This window comes from Tinamus guttatus, unplaced genomic scaffold (genome assembly GCF_059628265.1).
Source record: "Tinamus guttatus ecotype Peru unplaced genomic scaffold, ASM5962826v1 Tinamus_guttatus_pri_ptg001137l, whole genome shotgun sequence".
Lineage (NCBI taxonomy): Eukaryota > Metazoa > Chordata > Aves > Tinamiformes > Tinamidae > Tinamus > Tinamus guttatus.
The window spans coordinates 35,465-61,734 of record NW_028289671.1 but is presented as its reverse complement, the minus strand read 5'-3'; the positions used below and the strand labels follow the sequence as shown (position 1 = coordinate 61,734).

The window sequence follows — 26,270 nt, the reverse complement described above, 5'->3', positions numbered from 1 at the left end:
GTCATGGGCACCCCTGGGTGCTGCAAGGGGGTTATGAGGGGTCGGGGCACCCCTGGGTGCTGGGGGGGCGGAGCTCCCCTAGCTGCTAGGGGTTATGGGGGGGGGGGGCACCCATGGGGGTTACAAGAGGTTACGGCAGCACCCGTGGGTGCTCGGGCTGTGGGGGGGGCTGGCCACCCACGGGTGCTGGGGGGGGTCGGGGGGGCACCCGTGGGGGTTATAGGACATTATGGGAGTGAGAGGGGGGCACCCGTGGGTGCTGCGGTTACTATGGGGTGTCTGCAGGGGTCATGGGGGGTCACGGGGGGGCACCCGTGGGGGTCATCGGGGGGGCACCCCCGGGTGTTGGGGTGTTATGGGCGGCACCCGTGGGTGCTCGGGTCATTAGGGGGGCACCCGTGGGGGTCATGGGGGGGTCACGGGGGGCACCCGTGGGGTCATGGGGGGGTCACGGGGGGCACCCGTGGGGGTCATGGGGGGGGGCACCCCGGGGTGCTCCCCCAGGCGTTGCCCCCCCCCCACGCTCTGACCCCTGACCCGCCCCCCCCACCCCCACATGGCCCCCCCCGAGGGGTCTCCCTGGGCCCACGAGGAGCCTCCTGATCCCCCCCCCAGGAGCCCCCGGTCGCCACGGGGACCCCCCCCCCCAAGGTCCCCCCGGGAGCCCCCCAAGACCCTCCTTCTCGCCCCCCCCCCCCAACGAGTCCCCGGGACCCTCCGAGCCCCCCGGGCTCTCAACACCCCCCCCCCCCACACCGGGACCGGCGCCCTCCCCGGGGCTGCCCCGGGGGGGGGGGGTGCTCCGGTACCGAGGGGGGCCCCTACGGCAGGGAGGGGGGAGGCTCCAGGGCCCTGGGGGAGGGGGGGTCTACGGAACCGCGGGGCAGGGGCTCTCCGGTACCGGGACGGGGGGCAGCGCCGTTTCCCGCCGTGTGCAGGGGGCGGGGGAAGGCGGGGAGGGCGCGGGGGCCGCGTCCGCGCCGCCATCTTTACCTGTGCGGCGGGGGGGGTGGGGGCGCGGGGGCGGGGCCTGCCCGGTGCCGGTGCCCGGTGCCGGTGCCGGTGCCGGTGCCGCCGCCTCAGCCCCGGCGCCGCCGCCGCGGCGGCCGATCCGCCGCCATCCGCCCGCCCCGCCGCAAAATGGCGCCCGCCGCGCGACCTCCCCCCCGCGCCGCGCGGGGGCCTCGCGAGAGGAGAGCGGCGCGACCGGGAGATCCCGCGAGAGGAGGCGGCGGCGGGGGGGAGGCTCCGCGAGATCTCGCGAGAGGGCAGAGGGGCGGGGAGGGGGAGATCTCGCGAGACCGCAGAGCGGGGCGGGAAATAGAGGCGGTGGGACAGTCGCGGGGTTTGGGAGGGGTGAGGTAGGAGCGGGAGATCTCGCGAGACTTGAGCGGGTGGAGATGAGCAGAAGATCGCGGCAGAGTTGGGGGAAGGGGCGGGGGGGAGCGGGCGGGAGGTCTCGCGAGAATTGCCTGCCAAGGGGGCGTCGCGGGGCACGCCGGGGAGCGTGCTCTGCCGCGCGGGAACGGGGCAAAAATGGCGGCGGCAGGCGCGTGGCGCCGGGCCCCGCCCCCCTGGCCGAGGTCTCGCGAGAGCTGCCGGGAATCTGCGGGTCTCGCGGCGCGGTGCCTGCTGGGAGCTGTAGTCCTGCTGCCGGAGCACAGGCTCAGAGCCGCCATGACACCGCCCCGCCGATGACGCAAGCGCCACCAGCGACGTCATCAAGCCCCACGTCGGGGGGGGGTGCAGGTGACGCCCTCCCCTTCAGGAAATGGGGGACGGGCCACGGCAGTGGGCGGGGCCACCCCAAATCACTCCTATTGGCTCCAATTCCAATAGGCAGGAGGGGGCGGGGCCAGCAGGCACGTAGGTGCTGTGGGAGGGGAGGGGCTCGTCCTGGGGGCGGGGCTAAGAGAGGGGGCGGGGCCCCGGACACCTGTGCTCCGTGAGGAAGGGGAAAGGCAACAACTCCCTTTTTTCGTTTGATTTTTTCTTATTTTTTCTTTTTTTTTTCTATTACAATTTTGTAGTTTTATGCACTTTTTTTTTCTTTTTTGTTTTTTTTTATCTAAAAAGAGCAGAAAAAGCGTCCAGAAAACAAAAACAGAGACAACCCCAAAACCCCCTGCTTTCAACCCAAAACGTGACAGAGGGACACACGTGATCCTGGGACACACAGGGCAGGACACGCGTGTCCCTGCAGTGACAGAGAGGGACACGAGTGTGCCCAGACAAGGGGAGGGTCACGCGTGTCCTTGGGATGGGACACGTGTGACGGACACACACGTGACCCTGGGGGACACGGGAGGGGACACGTGTGACCCTAGGACACACAGGTGACCCTAAGACACACACGTGACCCTGGCACACACACGTGACCCTGGGTGACACGGGAGGGGACACGTGTGACCCTGGGACACCCACGTGACCCTAGGACACACAGGTGACCCTGGGGGACACGGGAGGGGACACGTGTGACCCTAGGACACACAGGTGACCCTGGGACACACGGAAGGGGACACACGTGTCCCTGGCGTGACCTGGCTCCGCACACGTGTCCTGGGGGCCCCGCGAGCACCAACGCGGGTGGCCGTGGGGACGTCCTCGTGTGTCCCCGCACGTCCCCACGCGTCCCCACGTGTCCCTGCACGTCCCCACGTGTCCCCACGTGTCCCCACGTGTCCCCGCGTGTCCCCGCGTGTCCCCGCGGCGCTCACAGGAAGTAGTCGGCCACGGGCTTCTTGGCGGGGACGCCGCGCGTCTCCTGCGGCGCCGCCTCGAAGATGATGAACTCCTTCTGCAGGTGCTCGTCCAGCTCCAGGATGGCCGCCACGTTGCCGCACCTGGGGGGACAGCGGTGACACCGCGGCCTCTCGCCTCGGCTGCTCTCGTCACCCATTGGGTGGCCTGGGTCTTGTGGGGCCATCATGGCCGTGTCACCCATTGGGTGGCTTTGGCCCTGTCACCCCATCTCTGGCCATGTCACCCACCGGGTGACCTTGGCCATGGCACCTCCATCCCCACCCAGGTGTCACCTCCATCCCTATACTGGGGCCACCTCTCTCCTTCCCCATGTCCCTCTGTGTCCCCTCATGTCCCCCTGTGTCCCCCCATGTCCCCCATTTTTTCCCCCGTGTCCCTCCTTTTCCCCTGTCCCCCCATGTCCCTCCTTTTCCCGCAGTGTCCCCCCATGTCCCTCATTTTCCCTCCATGTCCCCATGTCCCCCTGTCTCTCATTTTCCCATATCCCTATGTCCCCCTGTCCATTTTCCCCGTGTCGCCCTGTGTCCCTCCTTTCCCCCCGTGTCCTCATGTCCCCGTGTCCCCCATGTCCCCCTGTGTCCCCATGTCCCCCACTTTGCCCTGTCCCCCCATGTCCCCCTGTGTCCCTCTATGTCCCTCATTTTCTCCCCGTGTCCCCATGTCCCTCTGTGTCCCCCCAGGTTCCCCTGTCCCCTCGTGTCCCTCCTTTTCCCCCCCTGTCCCCCCGTGTCCTCATGTCCCCCTGTCCCCCCGTGTCCCCGTCCCCATGGTGTCCCCCCGTGTCCCCCCCTGTCCCCCCGTGTCCTCATGTCCCTCTGTGTCCCCCCGTGTCCCCCCTTTTCCCCCCGTGTCCTCATGTCCCCCTGTCCCCATGGTGTCCCCCCCGTCCCCCCGTGTCCCCCCGTGTCCTCATGTCCCCATGGTGTCCCCCCGTGTCCCCCTGTCCCCATGGTGTCCCCCTGTCCCCCCGTGTCCCCCCGTGTCCCCCCGTGTCCCCCGCACCGGTAGCAGTAGTTGGGCGCGGACCACACGGTGAGGACGCTCTCCCCGAAGTGCCACTTGTAGCCCTCCATGACGAGCTGGTGCGCCCGGCAGATCATGTCGATGTCGTTGGCCGCGTTGAACTGGGCGACCACGTCGCTGCCGAACAGGTACCCGGCGCCGCGCGGGGACACGCCCCAGCCGGTGGTGTCTGCGGGTGACAACGAGGGTGACAGCGCGGGTGACAATGCGGGGGACGCGTCCCCGACACGCCCCAGCCGGTGGTGTCTGCGGGGTGACAAAGAGGGTGACAGCGCGGGTGACAATGCGGGGGACGCGTCCCCGACACGCCCCAGCCGGTGGTGTCTGCGGGGGGGGACAAGGGTGACACCAGGGTGACAATGTGGGTGACAGTGCGGGGGACGTGTCCCCAACACGCCCCAGCCCGTTGTGTCTGCTGGGGAACAACGCAGGTGACAACGCGAGTGACAGCGCGGGTGACAACACGGGTCCCTGACACATCCCGGCCCATTGCATCTGCCACAGGTGACAAAACGGGTGACAACGCGGGGGACGTGTCCCCAACACGCCCCAGCCCGTCACGTCTGCGGGGACGGTGCAGGTGACAGGACAACAGCGGTGCCGTCGTGGTGACATCACGGTGACGTCACGGTGCCGTCACGGTGCCGCCGCGGTGACGTCACGGTGACGTCACGGTGCCACCCACCTTCGGGGTCGGACCAGAGCAGGTCGCACATGGGCCCGTCGTGCGGCACCTCCTGCTTGCGGTCGATGGTCCGGATCTGGTCCAGGGTCTGGATGGAGGGCGACAGCCCCCCGTGCACGCAGAAGATCTGCGCGCAGGCGTGTGCTTAGCGTGTGCTTAGCGTGTGCTTAGCGTGTCCCTAGTGTGTCCTTTCCCGTTCCCTTCCTTAGCATGTCCTTAGCATGTGCTTAGCATGTGCTTAGTGGGGAGCTCCCCGACACCCCCCAACCCCTCGGGGCAGCACCAAGGGGCATGGGGACACCCGGGTGGCTGTGTGTCCTTAGCGTGTCCTTAGCATGTCCTTAGCGTGTCCTTTTCCTTTCCCTTCCCTTTCCCTTCCTTAACGTGTCCTTAGCGTGTGCTTTGCGTGTGCCGCAAACCCGGCCCCAGGCGCCTCCAATGCAACCAGAACCGCTCCGGGTGGCACCAAGGGAGCTCGGGAGGCCCCGGGGAGGCCCCGTGTGCCCGGAACGTGCCCGGCGTGTCCCCAACGCGTCCCCAACGCGTCCCCAACGCGCATCCCCAACGCGTCCCCAACGCGTCCCCACGGTGTCCCCACCGCGTCCCCAACGTGCCCGGCGCGTCCCCAACGTGTCCCCAACGCGTCCCCAACGCGTCCCCACGGTGTCCCCAACGTGTCCCCAACGCGCGTCCCCAACGCGCGTCCCCAACGCGTCCCCACGGTGTCCCCAGCGTGTCCCCACCGCGTCCCCAACGCGTCCCCAACGCGTCCCCAACGCGTCCCCACGGTGTCCCCAACGCGTCCCCATGGTGTCCCCAACGTGTCCCCAATGCGTCCCCAACGCGTCCCCAGCGTGTCCCCAACGCGTCCCCAACGTGTCCCCAACGCGTCCCCCACGCGTCCCCCACGTGTCCCCACCGTGTCCCCACCGTGTCCCCAACGCGTCCCCAACGTGTCCCCAACGCGTCCCCCACGCGTCCCCCACGTGTCCCCACCGTGTCCCCAACGTGTCCCCAACGCGTCCCCAACGCGTCCCCAACGCGTCCCCAACGTGTCCCCAATGTGTCCCCAACGCGTCCCCAACGCGTCCCCACCGTGTCCCCAACGCGTCCCCAACGTGTCTCCAACGTGTCTCCAACGCGTCCCCAACGCGTCCCCAACGTGTCTCCAATGCGTCCCCAACGCGTCCCCAATGTGTCCCCAACGTGTCCCCACGGTGTCCCCAACGTGTCTCCAACGTGTCCCCAACGCGTCCCCAATGTGTCCCCACGGTGTCCCCACGGTGTCCCCAACGCGTCCCCAACGTGTCCCCAACGCGTCCCCAGCGCGTCCCCACCGTGTCCCCAACGCGTCCCCAACGCATCCCCACGGTGTCCCCAACGTGTCCCCAACGCATCCCCACCGCGTCCCCAACGTGTTCCCAACGCGTCCCCAGCGTGTCCCCAACGCGTCCCCACCGTCCCCCCGCGCCCCCCGCGCGCACCTTCCCGTCGATGATGGCCGACAGGCTGAGGTAGTCGAAGATCTCGGTGCAGTACCGCCACACGGTCACCGAGCCGTACTTGCGCAGACACTCGTCGTAGAAGCCGTACACCTGCGTGATCTGCCGGCTCTCGTGGTTGCCGCGGATCAGCGTGATGCGGTCGGGATAGCGCACCTGGAGCGGCGGGAACGCTGCCGCGGAGCCGCCCGGACGCCGGGGCCCGTCCCGGACGCCGGGGCCCACCTTGAGCGCCAGCAGCAGCAGGAAGGTCTCCACGCTGTAGAAGCCCCGGTCCACGAAGTCGCCCATGAACAGGTAGTTGGTCTCGGGGACGTCGCCCCCCACCTGGGGGGTAATTAGCAACAGGCTCGTTAAAGAAGGGGGGTCATTAGCGAGGGGGGGTCGTTGGGGCACAATTAGGGGGTAATTAGGGGGTTTCATGGCAATTAAAGGAGCTTTGAGGGCTGGCGGGGGCTCAAGGAGCAGCCCTGAGGATGCTGGGGTGGGTAACGAAGGTATTAATTATTAACTACGGAGCAATTAAAAGGAAATGATAGCATAATTAGCAACCAAGCGCAATTAAACAATTAGACAATAATTAGGTAGGGGGAAGCAGTTAGCAGGGGGCAATTGGGCACCCCCAGAATCAGAAGAGCAATTAGGGAGGTAATTAGGATCGGGTATGTTAATTAGGTCCTGCAGAGAGTCTGTTAATTAACATTAATTAGCGAGGCTCACCCGGAAGAGCTCCTTGAGGTCATAGAACTGCCCATGGATGTCGCCGCACACCTGGGGGGGGGTTAATGAGCCTAATTAACCCCCCAATTAACTTTCTTCCTCTCTCTTTTAATCTATCCACCCAGTAATTACCCCACTGATTAATTAGCCTCCACAAGGCCCTTGCTAGCTCTCTCCAGGCCTAATTACCCCCCAACTACCCATTAATTACCCCCCCAGATGTTAATTAGCTACCCAGTCTACCCCCCGGAGCCCCTAATTAACCCACCAATGACCACACAGATTGATTACTCCCTAATTAACCCTGTTGGCCCCTTAATTAACCCCATACGAGCCTTTAGTTACTGCCTACTCCCAATTTACCCCACCACCCCCATTTATGTGCTAATTACCTCCCAAATTACCCCACCAATTATTTAACCCGCAATTTACTCCCCCCCCAATTAACCCCCTTAGCCCCCTAATTAACTCTCGTGGACCCTTAATTAACGCCCCAATTAGTTACCCCCTACCCCTAATTTACCCCCTCCAGAACCCCTAATGTCTCCCTTAATTACTCATTAATACCCCAGTTTATTAATACTTATTTAACACCTCCTCAGCCCCCTAATTACCCCCGTAATTAACAAGGGCGCTAATTACCGTGACAGGTGAGTCCACCCGCTGCACATTGCTCTCCTCCACCAGGATCTCCCTGTTAACGAACGGGGGGGTTAACGAGCCCGGTGGGGGGGGGTTAACGAGCCCGGGGGTTAATGAGCGTTAATTAGCGCTAATGGACCTGGCCTTGGCGCACAGGGCCTTGACCTCGCTCTCCTTGATGAGCTCGCAGCGCCGCAGCTGCTCGATCTGCCGGTCCAGGTCGCTGCACTCGCCCATGGCCCTGCAATTAGCGCGCTAATTAATCCATCAATTAACAAATTAACCATCCCCCCTCTTAATTTCTCCCTTATCGACCCCCCCCCATGGTTGATTAATCCAATCCCCTCCCCTCACATGGAGCCGGTCCCCCCCAACACTTTCATTAATTAGTTAATTAATTCCCCAGCGCTAATTAGCCCCCCCAAAACCAGCTCCCTCCCCCCATTCTAATTAGCCTCCCAAATGCTAATTGACCCCCCCCCATTTTAATTAACCCCCAAGGGCTAATTGACCCCCCCATTTTAATTAACCCCCAAGGGCTAATTTAGCCCACCCCATTCTAATTAAACACCCCCCCGTGCTAATTGGGCTCCAATTGGGCTAATTGCCCCCCAAAAGCACCAATTAACCCCCCCCGGGCCATCTGACCACCCACATTGGCTAATTAAGACCCCCCCCCGGATAGTTACTCCCCCCCCAAGGGCTAATTACCCCCCCATGGACTAATTACCCCCCCACGCTGCTAATTACCCCTCCATAAACCCCGCCCCCATTGCGCCCCCCCATAGGAGCCTATTGGGACCCCCCCCCGCGCTTATTGCCCGCCCCTCCGCTAATTAGCACTAATTGACACCCCCCCCGGGGCTAACGAGCCGCCCTGAGCACTAATTAGCGCTAATTAGAGCCCCCCAAAGCCTAATTGAGCCCCCAAGGAGGGCCCCAACCGGCGCCGCCCGCCTCCCAGAGTCTCCAAAACCCCTCGAATCGCCCTAAAAAGCCCCGAAACCCCCCGAATCGCCCCGCAAAAAGCCCCCAAGGCCCTCGGATCGTCCCCCAAAACACCCGAATCGCCCCAAAAGCCCCAAAACGGCCCCCAAAGGCCCCAAACCCGCCCGGTTCGCACCCGGCCGCCTCCGTCCCCAGCGGCGCGTCACTTCCGGGCCGCGGCCCCGCCGGAAGCGGAAGTGCCGCGCGTTGTCCCCGCCCCTTCCGCTCCGGAGAAAGGAGGCGGGGTGCGGGACGGAAGTGACGTAACGGGAAGCGGCGCACGGAGCGGAAGCGGCGCACGGAGCGGAAGCCGCGCACGGAGCGGAAGTCGCGCCGGGGGGCGGAGCCCGGACGCCGGGGCCCCCCCGATCCCTTCCGGCCGCCCCCCGGACGCCGGGGCCCCCCGTGGCCCCCTGGCCGAGGCTCCGCCCCCCCTCCCGGACGCCGGGGCCCCCCCGACCCCCCCGGTCCCCCCCGGTCCCTCCCCCCGGACGCCGGGGCCCGCAGAGAGGCGGCTGCAGAGGCAGATCCCGTTTATTGCCGCGCGCAGGGGGGAGGGGACGGGGGGCGTGGCGGTGACGTCGCGGTGACGTCGCGGTGACGTGGCGCTGACGTGGCCCTCAGTAGGCGTGGTTGGAGATGAAGAGGGACTCGCTGGCGGCCGCCCCCGCGTGGCCGCTCGGGGTGTATTTGCCCTGGCAGGCCTGGGAGTTGGCCTGGGGGGACACGGGGGACACGGGGGACGTGGGGACGCGGCGGCAGCTCCCGGGGCCACCGGGTCCCACCCGTGTCCCTCCCATGTCCCTCCCATGTCCCACCCATGTCCCACCCATGTCCCTCCCATGTCCCTCCCATGTCCCATCCATGTCCCTCCCATGTCCCTCCCATGTCCCTCCCATGTCCCTCCCATGTCCCACCCCTGTCCCTCCCATGTCCCTCCCATGTCCCTCCCATGTCCCGTGTCCCCATATTCCAGCAAGTGTCCCCACGTGTCCCCACGTGTCCCCACGACCCTCCAAGGCCCCCCTGTCCCCATGCCCAGGAGCCCCAGCCCAGACCCCCCTTGAGGACCCCCAACCATGACCCCATTCATGACCCCATCCCAAGACCTCCATGACCCCTGCTGAGGACCCCATTGAAGACTCCCAACCATGACCCCATCCCAAGACCCCCATTGAAGACTCCCAACCATGACCCTGTCCCAGACCCCATCCCAAGACCTCCATGACCCCCATGGAGGACCCCCATCCAAAGAGCTCTGTGACCCCCATGGAGGACCCCATCCATGACCCCACCCCAGACGCCCATGGAGGACCCCCACCCCTGACCCCATCCCAGGTGCCCCTTGAGGACCCCCATGGAGGACCCCCATGGAGGAGCCCATCCCGGCCGCCCCTCGAGGACGTCCCCCCCGTGTCACTGCGTCCCCGCTCGTACCAGCGCCCTCTTGACGTACTCCTCCTGCGCCGCCTTGGTGTTGTCCTTCTTGCCGCCCCAGGCGCGCAGGGCCGAGGCCTGGAGCGCCCGCCCGTACGAGAAGGTCAAGGCCCAGGGCTTGGCCAGCGGGCAGCGGTTGATGGCGTTGAGGTTGATGGAGGCCTCCTCCTCGCTCTGCCCGCCAGACAGGAACGTGATGCCTGCGGGGACACGGGGACACCGTCATGGGGACACCGTGATGGGGATGGGGACATGGGGACACCACGATGGGGATGGGGACATGGGGACGGGGACACGTTGAGGTTGATGGAGGCCTCCTCCTCGCTCTGCCCGCCGGACAGGAACGTGATGCCTGCGGGGACACGGGGACACCGTCATGGGGATGGGGACATGGGGACACCACGATGGGGATGGGGACATGGGGACGGGGACACGTTGAGGTTGATGGAGGCCTCCTCCTCGCTCTGCCCGCCGGACAGGAACGTGATGCCTGCGGGGACACGGGGACACCATCATGGGGACACCATGGTGGGCACATGGGCATGGGGACACCATGATGGGGACACCATGATGGGGATGGGGATACGGGCATGGGGACACCGCCATGGGGTCACCATGATGGGGACATCATGCTGAGGATGGACACTCAGGGACACTCACCCGGCACGGCGGGCGGCACCGTGCGCCGCAGCGCTGTCACCGTGGGGACACGTGGGGACACAGGGCTCCCTGAGGACACCCGGGGACACTCGGGGACACTCGGGGACACCCTGGGGACACTCACCCGGCACGGCGGGCGGCACCGTGCGCCGCAGCGCTGTCACCGTCGCCATGGCGATCTCCTCGGCGCTGAACTTCTTGCTGCAGGAGTGTCCGGCCGTCACCATGTTGGGCTTGAGCAGCGTCCCCTCCAGGTAGATGTGGTGGTCGCTGAGCGCCTTGTACACGGCGGCCAGCACCTGGGGGGACATGGGGACATTGGGGACACATTGGGGACAACGCAGGGACAGTGCCTTGTACACAGCCGCCAGCACCTGGGGGGATATTGGGGACATGGGGACACATTGGGGACAACGCAGGGACAGCGCCTTGTACACGGCCGCCAGCACCTGGGGGGACATTGGGGACATTGGGGACAATGCAGGGACAGCGCCTTGTACACGGCCGCCAGCACCTGGGGACACGGGGACACATTGGGGACACGTTGGGGACTTGGTGACAACGTAGGGACAGCGCTTTGTACACAGCTGCCAGCACCTGGGGACACGTTGAGGACATTGGGAACACATTGGGGACATTGGGGACAATGCAGGGACAGCGCCTTGTACACGGCCGCCAGCACCTGGGGACATGGGGACACGTTGGGGACACATTGGGGACAGTGTGAGGACACAGCAGGGACACAGCAGTCAGCACCTGGGGACAGCGCAGGGACACGGTGGGGACACAGTGGGACCAGCCGCATGCGCTGGAGGGGGGGCTTGGGGACCCGTTGGGGACCCGTTGGGGACCGCGGGGCCACCCACCTTCTCGGTGACGTATTGGCAGCGCTTGAGGTCGTGGTCACCGTCGGGGAGGATCTCGGGCTCCACGATGGGGACGATGCCGTTCTGAGGGGACACAGCAGGGACACGTTGGGGACAGGAGGGACCCGGTCATGCCAGGTGACAGAGGGTGACAAAGAACTGCCACCAAGGCCACACCAGGGCACAGCCGGGAGCTCCCCGACCACCTTGGGGTGACGCCTGGTTGACACGAGGCCACCACCAAGGCCCCATCTTGACCCCAGAGGAGGCCCAGGAGGTCCCCAACCGCCTCAGGTGACAACTGGTTGACATCACTATTCTCTGGTGTCAAGATGAGGTCTTGGTTGTGGCCCCAGGGTGTCCCCAGCCGCCTCAGGTGACAACCATTTGACATGAGACCACCACCAGCGCTAAGAAGAAGCAACCACCACCAAAACAGGGTGACAGGAGGCCCCGGGGGGTGACACGGGGACACGGGGACACCCACCTGCTGGCAGATGCTGGCGTAGCGCGCCAGCACGTTGGCGTTCTCCATGATGGCCAATGGGGACATGGCCAAGGAGGAGGTGACGGGATGCCCCGGGGAGGGACATGGTGGCCCAGGGAGGTGACACGGTGACCTGGGACGGTGACCCGGGGACACCGACCTGCTGGCAGATGCTGGCGTAGCGCGCCAGCACGTTGGCGTTCTCCATGATGGCCAATGGGGACATGGCCAAGGAGGAGGTGACGGGATGCCCCGGGGAGGGACGCGGTGACCCGGGACAGTGACGCGATGACCCGGGGGGTGACGCGGTGACACCCACCTGCTGGCAGATGCTGGCGTAGCGCGCCAGCACGTTGGCGTTCTCCATGATGGCCAGCGCGGACGGCGTGTGCTCCGAGATCTTGAGCACGCAGCGCCACTTGGCGAAGTCGGCGCCGTCCTTCTTGTACTGGGCGCAGCGCTCCATGAGCCCGTCCAGGCCTGGGGGGACACGGGGGAACGTGGGGACACGTGGGGACGCGGCGGGGGGACACCCGGAGGGCACTGGGGACATAGGGATGACCTTGGGGACATGGGGACGATCCTGAGGATGGCCCTGGGGACACGAAGATGAGCTCGGGGACATGGGGACAGCCTCGGGGACATAGGGACAATCCTGAGGATGGCCCTGGGGACATGAAGATGAGCTCAGGGACATGGGGATGGTCTCGGGGACATGGGGACGATCCTGAGGATGACCCTGGGGACATGAAGATGAGCTCAGGGACATGGGGACAGTCCTGAGCATGGCTGTGGGGACACGAAGATGAGCTCAGGGACATAGGGACGGTCTCGGGGACATAGGGACAATCCTGAGGATGGCCCTGGGGACACAAAGATGAGCTCAGGGACATGGAGATGGTCTTGGGGACATGGGGACGATCCTGAGGATGGCCCTGGGGACACGAAGATGAGCTCAGGGACATGGGGACAGTCTCGGGGACATCGGGATGACCTTAGGGACAGCTCTGGGGACACGGGTATGGCCCCGAGAACGCAGGGATGACCTCGGGGACACGGGAAGGACCTTATGGAGAGGTCTGGGGACACGGGGATGGCCCTGGGGACAGGATGACAGCCTTGGGGACAGTCCTGGGGACACGGGGACAGCTCGGGGACGGTCACTCACCTTGGGTGGTGGTTTCACCATTGGTGCCAGCCAGGGGGACGACCCCTTTGTCCACCTGGGGAACAAGGGCACGGGGACACGGTCACCCCAATGTCCCCCCAAATCCCCCGTCCCTCCATGTCCCTCTGGCCCCTCAACGTCCCCACATTCCTGAAGTCCCCTCAACGTCCCCGTGTTCCCCAATGTCCCCTCAATGTCGACATCTCCTCAACGTCACCAACGTCCCCTCAACGTCCCATGTCCCCAACGCTGCCTCAACGTCCCCAACATCCCCACGTCCCCTCAACGTCCCATGTCCCCAACGCTGCCTCAACGTCCCCAACATCCCCACGTCCCCTCAACGTCCCCAACACCCCCACATCCCCATGCCCCCAACACCCCAACGTCCCCTCAACGTCCCATGTCCCCAACACCGCCTCAACGTCCCCAACATTCCCTCAACGTCCCCAACACCCCCTCAACGTCCCCGTGTTCCCCAATGTCCCCTCAATGTCGACATCTCCTCAACGTCCCCAATGTCCCCTCAACGTCCCATGTCCCCAACGCTGCCTCAATGTCCCCAACATTCCCTCAATGCCCCCAACATCCCCATGTCCCCATCGTCCCTGTCATCCCCACGTCCCCTCAACGTCCCCACCGTCCCCGCGTCCCCACCTTGATGCCCACGAGGCCGCCCTTGGCGCGGATGACGGCGGGGAAGGCGCGCCCGTCGTCGGCCTTCTGGTAGAGGGTCTCGTGGAAGAGGATGACGCCGCCGATGCAGTTGTCCACGCGCTGGTCGGCGGTGAAGAGCAGCTGCCGGTACCAGCGGCGGTTCTCCTCGGTGTTCTCGGCGCCCACCGAGCTCAGCCGCTTGGCGATGCTGCCTGCGGGGACACGAGCGTCACCCTGGGCGGCCACTGGTGCCCAACGGGGCCCGATGACACCCAACGGGGCCCAATGGTGCCTGGTGACACCCAACAGGGCCCAATGGCATCCGGTGACACCCAATGGGTCCAATGGTGCCTGCTGACACCCAACGGGGCCCAATGACACCCAACGGGGCCCAATGACACCCAACGGGGCCCAATGGCATCCGGTGACACCCAATGGGGCCCAATGACACCCAGCAGGGCCCAATGACACCCAACGGGTCCAATGGTGCCTGGTGACACCCAACGGGGCCCAACGACACCCAACGGGGCCCAACAGTGCCCAATAGCACCTGGTGACACCCAGTAGTGCCCAGTGGCACCTGGTGCTCAATGGCACCCAATGGCCACTGGTGACACCCAACGGTACCCAGCGGCACCTGGTAACACCCAGCAGGGTCCAATGAAACCCAACAGGGCCCAATGGCATCTGGTGACACCCAAAGGGGCCCAATGGCGCCCAATGGCACCTGGTGACACCGAATGGTGCCCAGTGGCACCTGGTGCTCAATGGCACCCAATGGCAACTGGTGACACCCAACGATGCCCATTGGCACCTGGTGACACCCAACGGTACCCAATGGCACCTGGTGACATCCAACGGTACCCAATGGCACCTGGTGACACCCAATGGCACCTGGTGACACCCAGTGGTGCCCAATAGGACCTGGTGACACCAAATGGTGCCCAATGGCACATGGTGCTCAAAGGCACCTGGTGACACCCAACGATGCCCAGTGGCACCTGGTGACACCCAATGGCCACTGGTGACACCCAACGATGCCCAGTGGACACTGGTGACACCCAACGATGCCCAATGGCTGCTGGTGGCACCCAATGGCCACTGGTGACACCCAATGGTACCCAATGGCCACTGGTGACACCCAACGGTGCCCAGCGGCACCTGGTGACACCCGAGGGCGCCCCCCGTCCCCCCGCACCGGTGGACTCGTCGGCGGCCAGGATGCCCTTGCCGGGCGCCACGATGCGCAGGGCGATCTCGGCCAGCTCCTTCTTCTGCTCCGCGCTCAGCGCCGGGTATTGGTGCGGCATGGCGGCGGCTGCGGGGGGGGGAAGGTCAGCAGGGGGCCCAGGCGTCCGGGGGGGGGCAGGACCCGCCAAAGGGACCCAGGCGTCCGGGGGGGGGGGGCAGGAGCCCTCCGGAGGGGCCCAGGCGTCCGGGCGGGGGGGCAGCCGGACCGGGGCGTCCGGGCAGCGGCTCCGAAGGGGAAACGGGGCCCCGGCGTCCGGGTCGGGGATGGTGCCCGGGGAGGGGCCCAGGCGTCCGGGAAGGGCTGGGGCGTGGCCGGGCCAGGGAGCAGGGGAGGGGCCCAGGCGTCCGGGGGGGGGCAGCCCAAGGGGCCCAGGCGTCGGGGGGGGGGGGGGGGGGGGGGGCAGCCCAAGGGGCCCAGGCGTCCGGGCAAGGAGCCCCAAGGGCGCCTCAAGGGCGGCCCGAAGGGCCCAGGCGTCCGGGCAGGGCCCCTTCCCCCCCCCCCCTTCCCTAGGGCCGGGTGGAAACCCCCGTTCAGCCCCCGAATCTCCCTTTTTGACCCCAAATCTGCCCCCTCCCATGTCGCCTATCCGCCCCCAAGGCCCCAAATTCGTCCTTCTAGCCCCAAATCTCTTCCCTATGCCCCAAACTCGTGCATTTTCAGACCCAAATCTGAACCCCAGCCCTGAAAATCTCACTTTTCAACCCCGGATTTGCCACCTTAGCACTAAAATCTCCACTTTAAACCCCAAATCTCACACCCCCCCGCCCTAAAACGTCACTTTACAGCCCCAAATCTCCTTTTCTGCCCCCAATTTCCTGCCCCAGGTCTAAAATGCCACTTTCGGGCTCCAAATCTGAGCGACCCATCCCTAAAATCTCACCAAATCTGACCCTGCAGCTCCAAAACCCGCCCTAAAACCCGACCTTTTAACCCCAAACCTGCTCCCCCCCCCCATATCTCCTGCCTTAGCCCCCCCCAGCCCCCAAATCCTCCTTTTTCACCCCAAAATCTGCTCCCCTCCCTCTCCCCACCTGGTCCTGCCGGGGCTGCAGTGCGGGCGGGGGGGGGGGGGTCGTGACGTCAGAGCGCGCGTGCGGAAGCGGCGGGAAAGGGCGGGGGGGCCTTAAAGGGGCCGCGTCCCGGAGCGCTGAGTCACGGGGGGGGTCTATAGGGTATGGGGGGTACATGGAGGCCATAGGGTATTTAGGGTGTTGGGGGGGTACAGGTATAGGGTGATGGGAGGTGTAGGGGTGTCCAAAGGGGTCTATAGGATGCGGGGGGGGCGGTGTCCGGGGGGGTGTATGGGGTACAGGGGGGTATAGGGGTATCTAAGGGGGTGTTTAGGGTGTCTGGGGGAGGTTCCAGGGGGTTATATAGGGTGTGGGGGGTATATAGGGTACCAGGGAGCTGGGGGGTGGCTTATGGGGCTGCGCGGGGGGGTGTCCAGGGGGGTATATAGGGTGTTGGGAGGGATATAGGGTGTCAGGGGGGTATATAGGGTGTTGGGGGGGGGGCTATAGGGTGTTGGGGGGGCTATAGGGTGTTGGGGGGGCATGTAGAGTATCTGCAGGGGCCTATAGGGTCAGCGGGGGGGGTATAGGGTTGCCAAGGGGCTCTATAGGGTATTGGCAGGGCTGTAAGGGCTCCCTAGAGGACAATATATGGGTGCTGGGGGGTATATGGGGTGCATGGGGGTGTAGGGCTGCCGGGGGAGGGTCCCTGGGGGCAATACAGGGGTGATGGGGGGGGGAATGTGGGGGCTATAGGGTTGCCAAGGGGGTATATGGGGTGCTGGGGGGGGGGTATATAGGGTCCCTGGGGGATATAGGGTTGCCGGGGGGTATATGGGGCCCCTGGGGGCAATATAGGGGTGCCAGAGGGGGGATATATGGGACAGTATAGGGGTATGTGGGGCTATTTTGGGGTATTTGGGGGTAGTGGGGGGGTACTCAGGGTTATTTGGGGACATTTGGGGGGTATCTGGGGGTAGTAGGGGGGTTATTCGGGGTTATTTGGGGGCATTTGGGGGGTATCCAGGGGCATTTGTGGGGTATTTGGGGGGTATCTGGGGGTAGTGGGGGGGTATCCAGGGTTATTTGTGGGGTATCCGGGGGTATCCAGGGTTATTTGGGGGGTATTTGTGGGGTATCCGGGGGTATTTGGGGGTATCCGGGGCGGGGGGCCCGGACCCCCGCACTCACCTTGGGGGCAGCACCGGGTCCCTCTGCCCCCCCGGCCCCGCGGCCGCCCCTTATCTAGGGCCGCCCCCCCCGCGACCTTTCCCGCCGACCCCTGCCCTTTGCGGGGAGCCAAAAATAGCCCCCCCCGCCCCCTCCCCCCCCCGTGACATTAACCGGGAGGAGGGGCCACCCCCTCCCCCCCGCCGCCATCTTGACCCCCTCCCCTCCCCCCCAGCACTGCCTGCAGGCTCCGGGTAACCATGGAAACGGTCCAGGCCCCAGAACCTGGGGGGGGGGGATAGTTGCCATAGGGAAGGGGGGGGGAGGCTGCTGGTTGCCGTGGCAACCCCCCGCCATGGCCATGGCAACCAGTGCCCCCCCCAACGAGCTCACAGTTGCCATGGCGATGGGGTAGGCTGTGGGTCTCCATGGCAACCAGACAGCCCCCCCCCCCCCCCGCGCACGGGGGGGGGAGCATTTTCCAGCGTCACGTGGAGGGAGGAGCAGCGCCGTAGTTAGCGATTAATGAGGTGCGCTCATTAATATTCATGATATATGTTATCTGTCCTGGCGCGGCCCCGCCCCTCATGAATATTCATCGTGACGTAATGGATATTGGGTTGCCACTGTGGCGCGCGCACCGCGGCGACACCCCGCCCTCCCACCTGCGCGGCTGCCATGGAAACCTCTTGTCGCGGCTTTCTATTGGCTGGGGTGGATGGGTGGGCGTTACCCAGCCAATGAGGACGCTGCGGGCGGGGCCTCAGGCGCCGATCCCCTGGAGCCAATTAGAGCCGCCGTCCTGTCCACGCTGCGCCTCGAGATTCTGCCTGGCAACGCGCTCCCATTGGCTGGCGCTGCGGCCAACGGGGAGGGGCACTAGCGGAGCGCTGCGCATGCGCGGCGGCCGTTGCCGCGGCAACGCGCGGCGCCCTCGAGGAGGAGGGGCGTGTGGCAAGGCAACAAATAGCGCCGCCCGCATGCGAATTTATGCAGATTTATGCAAACATGTGCAAATACTGGGGCCTCCCTGTGCTGGGGTATTACTCTCCCCGTGAGCCCCCGCCCCCTCTCTGGCCCCGCCCCTCTCTAGGCCCGCCCCTGCCGGCCCCGCCCCCGGTGCCAGGTGCTCCAGCTGGGCCGGTCCCTAGCCCCCCCGCCCCCTCTCTAGCCACGCCCTTCCTTTAGCCCCGCCCCCGGCGCCCCATGCTCTGATTGGGCTGGTTCATTACTTCCTCCCTCCTCGCTAGCCCCGCCTCCTCTAGCCCCGCCCCCCGTGCCTCGATGCTGGGCTGGTCCGTTACTCCCCCCGCCCCCTGCTGGCCCCGCCCCCTGCTGGCCCCGCCCCCCGTACCTCGATGCTGGGCTGGTCCGTTACTCCCCCCGCCCCCTGATGGCCCCGCCCCCTGATGGCCCCGCCCCCCGTACCTCGATGCTGGGCTGGTCCGTTACTCTCCCCGCCCCCTCTAGCCCCGCCCCCTCTAGTCCCGCCCCCTGCTGGCCCCGCCCCTCCGTGCCTCGATGCTGGGCTGGTCCGTTACTCCCCCCGCCCCCTCTAGCTCCGCCCCCTCTAGCCCCGCCCCCCGGTACCTCGATGTTGGTCTGGTCCGTTACTCCCCCCGCCCCCTGCTGGCCCCGCCCCCTGCTGGCCCCGCCCCCCCGTACCTCGATGCTGGGCTGGTCCGTTACTCTCCCGGCCGGCCCCGCCCCCTCTAGCCCCGCCCCCGCCGGCCCCGCCCCCGCCGCCCGCGAGGCCGCAGATGGCGGCGCCGGCGGCCGCGCTCCTGGCCGCGGGCGCCGCCTTCTTCCCGCTGCTGTTCGTGGCGGCGCGCGCGGCCCTGCGGCGGCTCCCGGGGCTGCGCTGGCCCGAGCCCGACGCCGTCATCGTGGCCGCGCGGTAACGGCGGGAGCGGGCGGGGAGCGCGGGGGAATGGCGGGAAACGTGAGGGGAGAGAGGGGAGACCGAGGGGACCGTGACGGGAACGGGGGGAAACGTGAGGAGAGACCGAGGGGACCGTGACGGGAACGGGGGGGAACGGCGGGAAACGTGAGGGGAGACCGAGGGGACCGTGACGGGAACGGGGGGAACGGCGGGAAACGTGAGGGGAGACCGAGGGGACCGTGACGGGAACGGGGGGAACGGCGGGAAACGTGAGGGGAGACCGAGGGGACCGTGACGGGAACGGGGGGAACGGCGGGAAACGTGAGGAGAGACCGAGGGGACCGTGACGGGAACGGGGGGGACGGCGGGAAACGTGAGGAGAGACCGAGGGGACCGTGACGGGAACGGGGGGAACGGCGGGAAACGTGAGGAGAGACCGAGGGGACCGTGACGGGAATGGGGGGGGACGGCGGGAAACGTGAGGGGAGAGAGGGGAGACCGAGGGGACCGTGACAGGAACGGGGGAACGGGGGGAAACGTGAGGGGAGACCGAGGGGACCGTGACAGGAACGGGGGAACGGCGGGAAACGTGAGGGGAGACCGAGGGGACCGTGACGGGAACGGGGGGAGGGCGGGAAACGTGAGGGGAGACCGAGGGGACCGTGACGGGAACGGGGGGGACGGCGGGAAACGTGAGGAGAGACCGAGGGGACCGTGACGGGAACGGGGGGGACGGCGGGAAACGTGAGGGGAGACCGAGGGGACCGTGACGGGAACGGGGGGGACGGCGGGAAACGTGAGGGGAGACCGAGGGGACCGTGACGGGAACGGGGGGGACGGCGGGAAACGTGAGGGGAGACCGAGGGGACCGTGACGGGAACGGGGGGGACGGCGGGAAACGTGAGGAGAGACCGAGGGGACCGTGACGGGAACGGGGGGGGAGGTGACACTAATCGGGGGGGGGGACGTTGAGGGGACCGTGACGGGGGTGGACATGAGGGACATGGAGGGGACAGTGACGGGGGGGGGATCCTGAGGGGACATTGGAAGGAATGGGGGGACAGAGGTGACATTAATGGGGGGGATGGTGACAGGGACGGGGGGAGGGGCTGAGGGGACGTTGAGGTGACAGTGACAAGAACCGCGGGGGGGGCAATCGAGGGGACACTGTGGGGACAGGGATGGTGGAGGGGGCGGGGCCAGGGACACTGGGAGGACAATGAGGGACACGGGGGGGGAGGGGACGAGGACGGGGACATCGTGGTGACATGGAGGGGGACAGGGTCCTGAAGGGACAAGGAGGGGACAGGGGTGGCCCTGGGGACAGGGACAGTGTGAGGACAGAGGGGGAGGGGCCCCCAGCAGGCAGATGTCCCCTCATGTCCCCCGTCCCCCCGCGGTGACGCTGCTGTCCCCGCAGGCTGGTGTCCTCGGTCCAGGCCATCATGGCCTCCACGGCCGGCTACATCATCTCCAGCTCCTGCCACCACGTCATGGATGACCAGTGAGTGACACCGGGACCGGGGGGGTGACACCGGGACCGGGGGGTGGCACCGGGACCCCGGGGTGACGCTGGGACCCAACGGACCCCGGCCCTGCCCCATAGCACCCATAGGGCCCCATAGGAGCCCATAGGGCACCCAGCTCTGCCCTACAGCACCCATAGGGCCCCATAGGAGCCCATAGGGCACCCAGCTCCACCCCATAGGGCCCCATAGGAGCCTATAGGGCACCCAGCTCCACCCCATAGGGCCCCATAGGAGCCCATAGGGCACCCAGCTCCACCCCATAGGGTGTCAGCCCTGCCCCACAGCCCCCCAGGGCAGCTCCCTCTGCCCCATAGGGCACCCATCAGCCCCCCAGCTCCTCCCCATAGGGCCCCATAGGCCCCGCAGGCGCTGGCGCCGCTTCAGCACTGGACAGCGCCCGGACGCCGGGGCCCGCGGAGCGGGGGGAGGGGCCCGGACGCCGGGGCCCTTCCGGGGGGGGATTAGGCAGGGCCGGCAGATGGGGATTAGCCCGGACGCCTGGGCCCTCCGCGGCGGGGGGCAGGGGTGACCCCCGGACGCCTGGGCCCTTCCGCAGCCCCGTCCGTCCTTGGCGGGGATTAACCCGGAGCGCCCGGACGCCGGGGCCCCTCGGCGGGGGGAGGGGCAGTGCCCGGATGCCTGGGCCCTCTGCGGGGGGGGGGCGGGGTGGCACCGGGATGCCTGGGTCACCAATAGAGGGACATAGGGGACACGGGCACGTGGGGACCTGGAGGGACATGGGGATACATCGGGGAACATTGGGGGGCATGAAGGAGCATGGGGGACATGGAGGGACATGGAGGAACATGGAGGGACATGGGGGACATGGAGGAACATGGAGAGACATTGGGGGACATGGAGAGACATTGGGGGACATTGGGACATGGAGGGACACGAGGGGACATGGGGGACATGGAGGGACACGAGGGGACATGGAGGAACATGAGGGGACATGGAGAGACATTGGGGGACTTTGGGACATAGAGGGACACGAGGAGACATGGAGAGACCCAGAGGGACATGGAGGGACATGGGGATACATCGGGGAACATTGGGGGCCATGGAGGAGCATGGGGGGCATGGAGGGACATGGGGGACATGGAGGGACATGAGGGGACATGGAGGGACATGGGGGACATGGAGGGACACGAGGGGACATGGGGGACATGGAGAGACACGAGGGGACATGGAGGGACATGGGGGACATGGAGAGACATGGAGGGACATGGGGGACATGAAGAGACATTGGGGGACATTGTGGGGCATGGAGGGACATGAGGAGACATGGAGGGACACGAGGGGACACGGAGAGACATTGGGGGACTTTGGGACATAGAGGGACACGAGGAGACATGGAGAGACCCAGAGGGACATGGAGGGACATGGGAGTCACAGGGCCAACCCCCCCCCGGCCACCCGGGTCCCCCTAGCGGTGACCAAAGAGTCCTGGGATGCCGGGGCCCCTCCCCCCCGGGTGTCCCTGTCCCCGCCATGTCCCCCCATCCCCCCGGGTGTCCCTGTCCCCCCCGGGTGTCCCTGTCCCCCCAGGTGTCCCCATGTGTCCCTCCCTGCTGGGTGTCCCTGTCCCCGCCATGTGTCCCTGTCCCCCCAGGTGTCCCTTCCTCCCACGTGTCCCCGTCCCCTCAAGGTGTCCCTGTCCCCCATGTCCCCCCGTCCCCCCGGGTCCCCCCGTCCCCCGTCCCCCAGGGCCCCTCCGCGCTCATCCGCACACCCGCAGGCACTGGCTGGCGCGCGCCTACCCGCCCTTCGCGGTGCCCTACTTCGTGTACGACGTCTACGCCATGTTCCTGTGCCACCGGCACCGCGGCCGCGTCAAGGGCCACGAGGCCGGGCCGCCCCCGCCGCTGCGCGCCGCCGCCGCCGCCTACCTGCGCAAGGACCTGCTCATGGTGCTGCACCACGCGGCCATGGTGCTGGTGTGCTTCCCCGTGGCCACCGTGAGTGCGGACGGGCTTGGGGACACCGCGGGGACACCTCGGGGACACCTTGGGGACACCTCGGGGACGCTGAGATGGGCTGGGGTTGGAGGAACCACGTGGGGATGTGACCTGGGGGCCACCTCCTTAGATCCGCCATGGTGCTGGTGTGCTTCCCCGTGGCCACCGTGAGTGCGGACGGGCTTGGGGACACCTGGGGGACACCTTGGGGACACCTCGGGGACACCTCGGGGACGCTGAGATGGGTTGGGGTTGGAGGAACCGCATGGGGATGTGGCCTGGGGGCCACCTCCGTGGATCTCATGGTGGCCGCCATGGTGCTGGTGTGCTTCCCCGTGGCCACCGTGAGTGCGGACGGGCTTGGGGACACCGCGGGGACACCTCAGGGACACCTTGGGGACACCTCGGGGACACCTCGGGGACACTGAGATGGGTTGGGGTTGGAGGAACCGCAAGGGGATGTGGCCTGGGGGCCACCTCCGTGGATCTCGTGGTGGCCGCCATGGTGCTGGTGTGCTTCCCCGTGGCCACCGTGAGTGGGGACGGGCTTGGGGACACCTTGGGGACACCTCGGGGACACTGAGATGGGCTGGGGTTGGAGGAACCGCACGGGGATGTGGCCTAGGGGCCACCTCCTTAAATCCGCCATGGTGCTGGTGTGCTTCCCCGTGGCCACCGTGAGTGCGGACGGGCTTGGGGACACCGCGGGGACACCTCGGGGACACCCCGGGGACACATTGGGGACACTGAGATGGGTTGGGGTTGGAGGAACCGCGTGGGGATGTGGCCTGGGGGCCACCTCCGTGGATCTCGTGGTGGCCGCCATGGTGCTGGTGTGCATCCCCATGGCCACCGTGAGTGGGGACGGGCTTGGGGACACCTCGGGGACACCTTGGGGACATCTCGGGGACACCTTGGGGACACTGAGATGGGCTGGGGTTGGAGGAACCGCGTGGGGATGTGGCCTAGGGGCCACCTCCTTAGATCCGCCATGGTGCTCGTCTGCTTCCCCGTGGCCACAGTGAGTGGGGACGGGGTTGGGGACACCGCGGGGACACCTTGGGGACACCGCGGGGACATGCTGGAGTCACCGGGTCCCCCCCGTGTCCCCAGCTGTGGCGTCAGGACAAGGGCGACTTCTTCCTGGGCTGCCTCCTCATGGCCGAGCTGAGCACCCCGTTCGTGTGCCTGGGCAAGGTGCTCATCCTGGTGAGGACACGGGGGGACACGGGGACACGGGGGGACACGGGGGGACACGGGAACACGGGGGGACACGGGGACGGGGGGACACATGGGGATGAGCGGCAGCGCATGGCGCGGCACAAGCTGAACGCCCGGGTGACACAGGGGGGCCCAAGGGGACACCGTCCGCCTGTCCACAGTACAAGCGGCAGCGCATGACCCTGCACAAGCTGAACACTTGGGTGACACAGGGGATGTGTGGGTGACACGGGGGTGACACGCGGGTGACACAGGGGGCTGTGCAGGTGACACCACCTGTCCACAGTACAAGCGGCAGTGCGTGGCGCGGCACAAGCTGAACACCCGGGTGACACAGGGAGGATGTGCGGGTGACACAGGGGTGACACGAGGGTGACGCCGTCCGCCTGTCCGCAGTACAAGCGGCAGCACACGGCCCTGCACAAGCTGAACACACGGGTGACACGGGGGATGTGTGGGTGACATGGGGGTGATGCGTGGGTGACATGGGGCTGTGCGGGTGACGCGCGGGTGACGCCGTCCGCCTGTCCGCAGTACAAGCGGCAGCACACGGCCCTGCACAAGCTGAACGGCGCCGCGGCGCTCGTCACCTTCCTGGGCTGCCGGGTGTTGCTGTTCCCCTACCTGTACTGGGCCTACGGGCGGCACCGGGGGCTGCCGCTGCTGCGGGTGCCCCCCGCGCTGCCCCCCGGCGTCAACGCGGCCGCCGCCGCCCTCCTGGCGCCCCAGATCTACTGGTTCGGGCTGCTCTGCCGCCGCGCCTGGCGCCTGCTGCGCCACGGGGACACGGGGACACCGCGGGGGGACACCCAGTGACACCGCGAGGGGACACGGCGGGGACACGTGGGGACACCCAGTGACACGGGGGGTCCCTCCTGGCGCCCCAGATCTACTGGTTCGGGCTGCTCTGCCGCCGCGCCTGGCGCCTGCTGCGCCACGGGGACACCGCGGGGACACCGCGAGGGGACACGGCGGGGACACGTGGGGACACCCAGTGACACGGGGGGGCCCTCCTGGCGCCCCAGATCTACTGGTTCGGGCTGCTCTGCCGCCTGCTGCGTCACGGGGACACGGCGGGGACACCGCGGGGGGACGCGGGGGGACGCGGGGACACCCAGTGACACCGCGGGGGGACGCGGGGACACGTGGGGACACCCAGTGACACGGGGGGGTCCCTCCTGGCACCCCGGGTCTGCTGGTTCTGGCTGCTCTGCCGCCGCGCCTGGCGCCTGCTGCGCCACGGGGACACGGCGGGGACACGTGGGGACACCCAGTGACACCGCGGGGGGACGCGGGGACACGTGGGGACACCCAGTGACACAGGGGGACACGTGGGGACACGTGGGGACACCCAGTGACACGGGGGGTCCCTCCTGGCGCCCCAGATCTACTGGTTCGGGCTGCTCTGCCGCCGCGCCTGGCGCCTGCTGCGCCACGGGGACACGGCGGGGACACCGCGGGGGGACACCCAGTGACACCGCGGGGGGACGCGGGGACACATGGGGACACCCAGTGACACGGGGGTGTCACCGGGGTGGTGAGTGGCCCCCAGGAGTCCCCCTAGGTGTCCCCAAGGCCACATGTCCCTCCTAGGAGCACCCAGGGGTGTCACCGGGGTGTCCCCAAGGCCACATGTCCCTCCTAGGAGCACCCAGGGGTGTCACTCGGTGTCCCCAGGGTGTCCCCAAGGCCACACGTCCCTCCTAGGGGCACCCAGGGGTGTCACCGGGGTGTCCCCAAGGCCACATGTCCCTCCTAGGAGCACCCAGGGGTGTCACTCAGTGTCCCCAGGGTGTCCCCAAGGTCACATGTCCCTCCTAGGGGCACCCAGGGGTGTCACCAGGGTGTCCCCAAGGTCCCGGCTCCCTCCTAGGGGCACCCAGGGGTGTCACCAGAGTGTCCCCAAGGCCACATGTCCCTCCTAGGAGCACCCAGGGGTGTCACTCGGTGTCCCCAGGGTGTCCCCGAGGTCCCGGCTCCCTCCTAGGAGCACCCAGGGGTGTCACCGGGGTGTCCCCAAGGCCACACGTCCCTCCTAGGAGCACCCAGGGGTGTCACTCGGTGTCACCGGGGTGTCCCCAAGGCCACATGTCCCTCCTAGGGGCACCCAGGGGTGTCACCAGGTTGGTGACCGGCTCCTGGGAGCCCCCCCGGGTGTCCCCAAGGAACCGGCCACCCCCGTTGCAGGTGTCACTCGTGTCCCCAAAGGACACCCCCCGCCCCGCCGCGGGTGTCCCCAGGACTGTAGCAGCCCCCGTGTCCCCGCGTCGGTGACGTCACCGCGGGGGCGGGGCCCCCGGCAGCAATAACCTCAGTATTAAAGGAGCCTCTGGAGCTGCTGTGTCCTCCTTGGGGGCCCAGGCGTCCGGGCCCGCATCGCCGTCACCCCCCCCCCCCCCCGAGCCCTGTGATGTCACACCGCACCCTGGTGATGTCACACCTTGCTCTGGTGACATCACCCCTCCCCCATGTCACATTGGAGCCCAGTGACATCACCCTGTGCCACCCCCCATCATGCCCCAGCCTGATGACATCACACCTTTTCCTGATGACATCACACTCCCAGCTTGCTGACGTCACAGACACCACTGCTGGCCTGCAATGGTGACCTCATAGCTGTCCCCCCTGCCCCCTGGGCTGTGACATCACAGCGA

General features: G+C 67.0%; 3 protein-coding genes and 1 long non-coding RNA gene across 4 annotated transcripts; 1 reads left to right on the top strand and 3 right to left on the bottom strand.

The window, feature by feature from the left end:
• Positions 1 to 2,675: 2,675 nt before the first annotated feature.
• LOC104570997 (serine/threonine-protein phosphatase 4 catalytic subunit) lies at positions 2,676 to 8,469 on the bottom strand. Its single transcript, XM_088538660.1, has 9 exons — positions 8,459 to 8,469; positions 7,475 to 7,576; positions 7,336 to 7,387; positions 6,694 to 6,744; positions 6,199 to 6,300; positions 5,956 to 6,129; positions 4,472 to 4,598; positions 3,766 to 3,955; positions 2,676 to 2,843 (listed from the first exon to the last, which is right to left on the bottom strand). The coding sequence occupies exons 2-9, from the start codon at positions 7,570 to 7,572 to the stop codon at positions 2,714 to 2,716; spliced, it is 924 nt and encodes a 307-aa protein (XP_088394786.1). The 5' UTR covers positions 7,573 to 7,576; positions 8,459 to 8,469; the 3' UTR covers positions 2,676 to 2,713.
• A 455-nt stretch (positions 8,470 to 8,924) lies between these two features.
• ALDOA (aldolase, fructose-bisphosphate A) lies at positions 8,925 to 14,920 on the bottom strand. The gene is made up of 8 exons (XM_088538659.1): positions 14,793 to 14,920; positions 13,595 to 13,806; positions 12,941 to 12,995; positions 12,092 to 12,252; positions 11,286 to 11,369; positions 10,544 to 10,718; positions 9,760 to 9,959; positions 8,925 to 9,038 (listed from the first exon to the last, which is right to left on the bottom strand). The coding sequence occupies exons 1-8, from the start codon at positions 14,902 to 14,904 to the stop codon at positions 8,943 to 8,945; spliced, it is 1,095 nt and encodes a 364-aa protein (XP_088394785.1). The 5' UTR covers positions 14,905 to 14,920; the 3' UTR covers positions 8,925 to 8,942.
• On the bottom strand, positions 10,215 to 10,464 carry LOC148590727 (uncharacterized). The gene is made up of 2 exons (XR_015914267.1): positions 10,420 to 10,464; positions 10,215 to 10,249 (listed from the first exon to the last, which is right to left on the bottom strand). It is a non-coding gene; the product is annotated as an uncharacterized LOC148590727 (long non-coding RNA).
• Positions 14,921 to 18,798: 3,878 nt separating the features above from the next.
• Positions 18,799 to 24,437, top strand: LOC148590726 (ceramide synthase-like). Its single transcript, XM_088538656.1, has 5 exons — positions 18,799 to 18,923; positions 20,329 to 20,412; positions 22,176 to 22,395; positions 23,509 to 23,604; positions 24,151 to 24,437. The coding sequence occupies exons 2-5, from the start codon at positions 20,354 to 20,356 to the stop codon at positions 24,430 to 24,432; spliced, it is 657 nt and encodes a 218-aa protein (XP_088394782.1). The 5' UTR covers positions 18,799 to 18,923; positions 20,329 to 20,353; the 3' UTR covers positions 24,433 to 24,437.
• The last annotated feature ends 1,833 nt before the right edge of the window (positions 24,438 to 26,270 follow it).

What these genes read in the sequence shown, in the direction of transcription:
- LOC148590726 (XM_088538656.1), top strand. Translation starts at nt 20,354, where the DNA reads ATGGCCTCCACGGCCGGCTACATCATCTCCAGCTCCTGCCACCACGTC. An exon ending in CACCACGTCATGGATGACCA is followed by an intron (nt 20,413 to 22,175) that starts GTGAGTGACACC and finishes GCACACCCGCAG; the next exon opens with GCACTGGCTGGCGCGCGCCT. An exon ending in TGTGCTTCCCCGTGGCCACC is followed by an intron (nt 22,396 to 23,508) that starts GTGAGTGCGGAC and finishes CCGTGTCCCCAG; the next exon opens with CTGTGGCGTCAGGACAAGGG.
- ALDOA (XM_088538659.1), bottom strand. Translation starts at nt 14,904, where the DNA reads ATGCCGCACCAATACCCGGCGCTGAGCGCGGAGCAGAAGAAGGAGCTG. An exon ending in TGGTGAAACCACCACCCAAG is followed by an intron (nt 12,253 to 12,940) that starts GTGAGTGACCGT and finishes GTGTCCCCCCAG; the next exon opens with GCCTGGACGGGCTCATGGAG. An exon ending in ACGCCAGCATCTGCCAGCAG is followed by an intron (nt 11,370 to 12,091) that starts GTGGGTGTCACC and finishes GTGTCCCCTCAG; the next exon opens with AACGGCATCGTCCCCATCGT.
- LOC104570997 (XM_088538660.1), bottom strand. Translation starts at nt 7,572, where the DNA reads ATGGGCGAGTGCAGCGACCTGGACCGGCAGATCGAGCAGCTGCGGCGC. An exon ending in ACCTCAAGGAGCTCTTCCGG is followed by an intron (nt 6,301 to 6,693) that starts GTGAGCCTCGCT and finishes ATTACCCCCCAG; the next exon opens with GTGGGGGGCGACGTCCCCGA. An exon ending in GCTCTGGTCCGACCCCGAAG is followed by an intron (nt 3,956 to 4,471) that starts GTGGGTGGCACC and finishes TGTCACCCGCAG; the next exon opens with ACACCACCGGCTGGGGCGTG.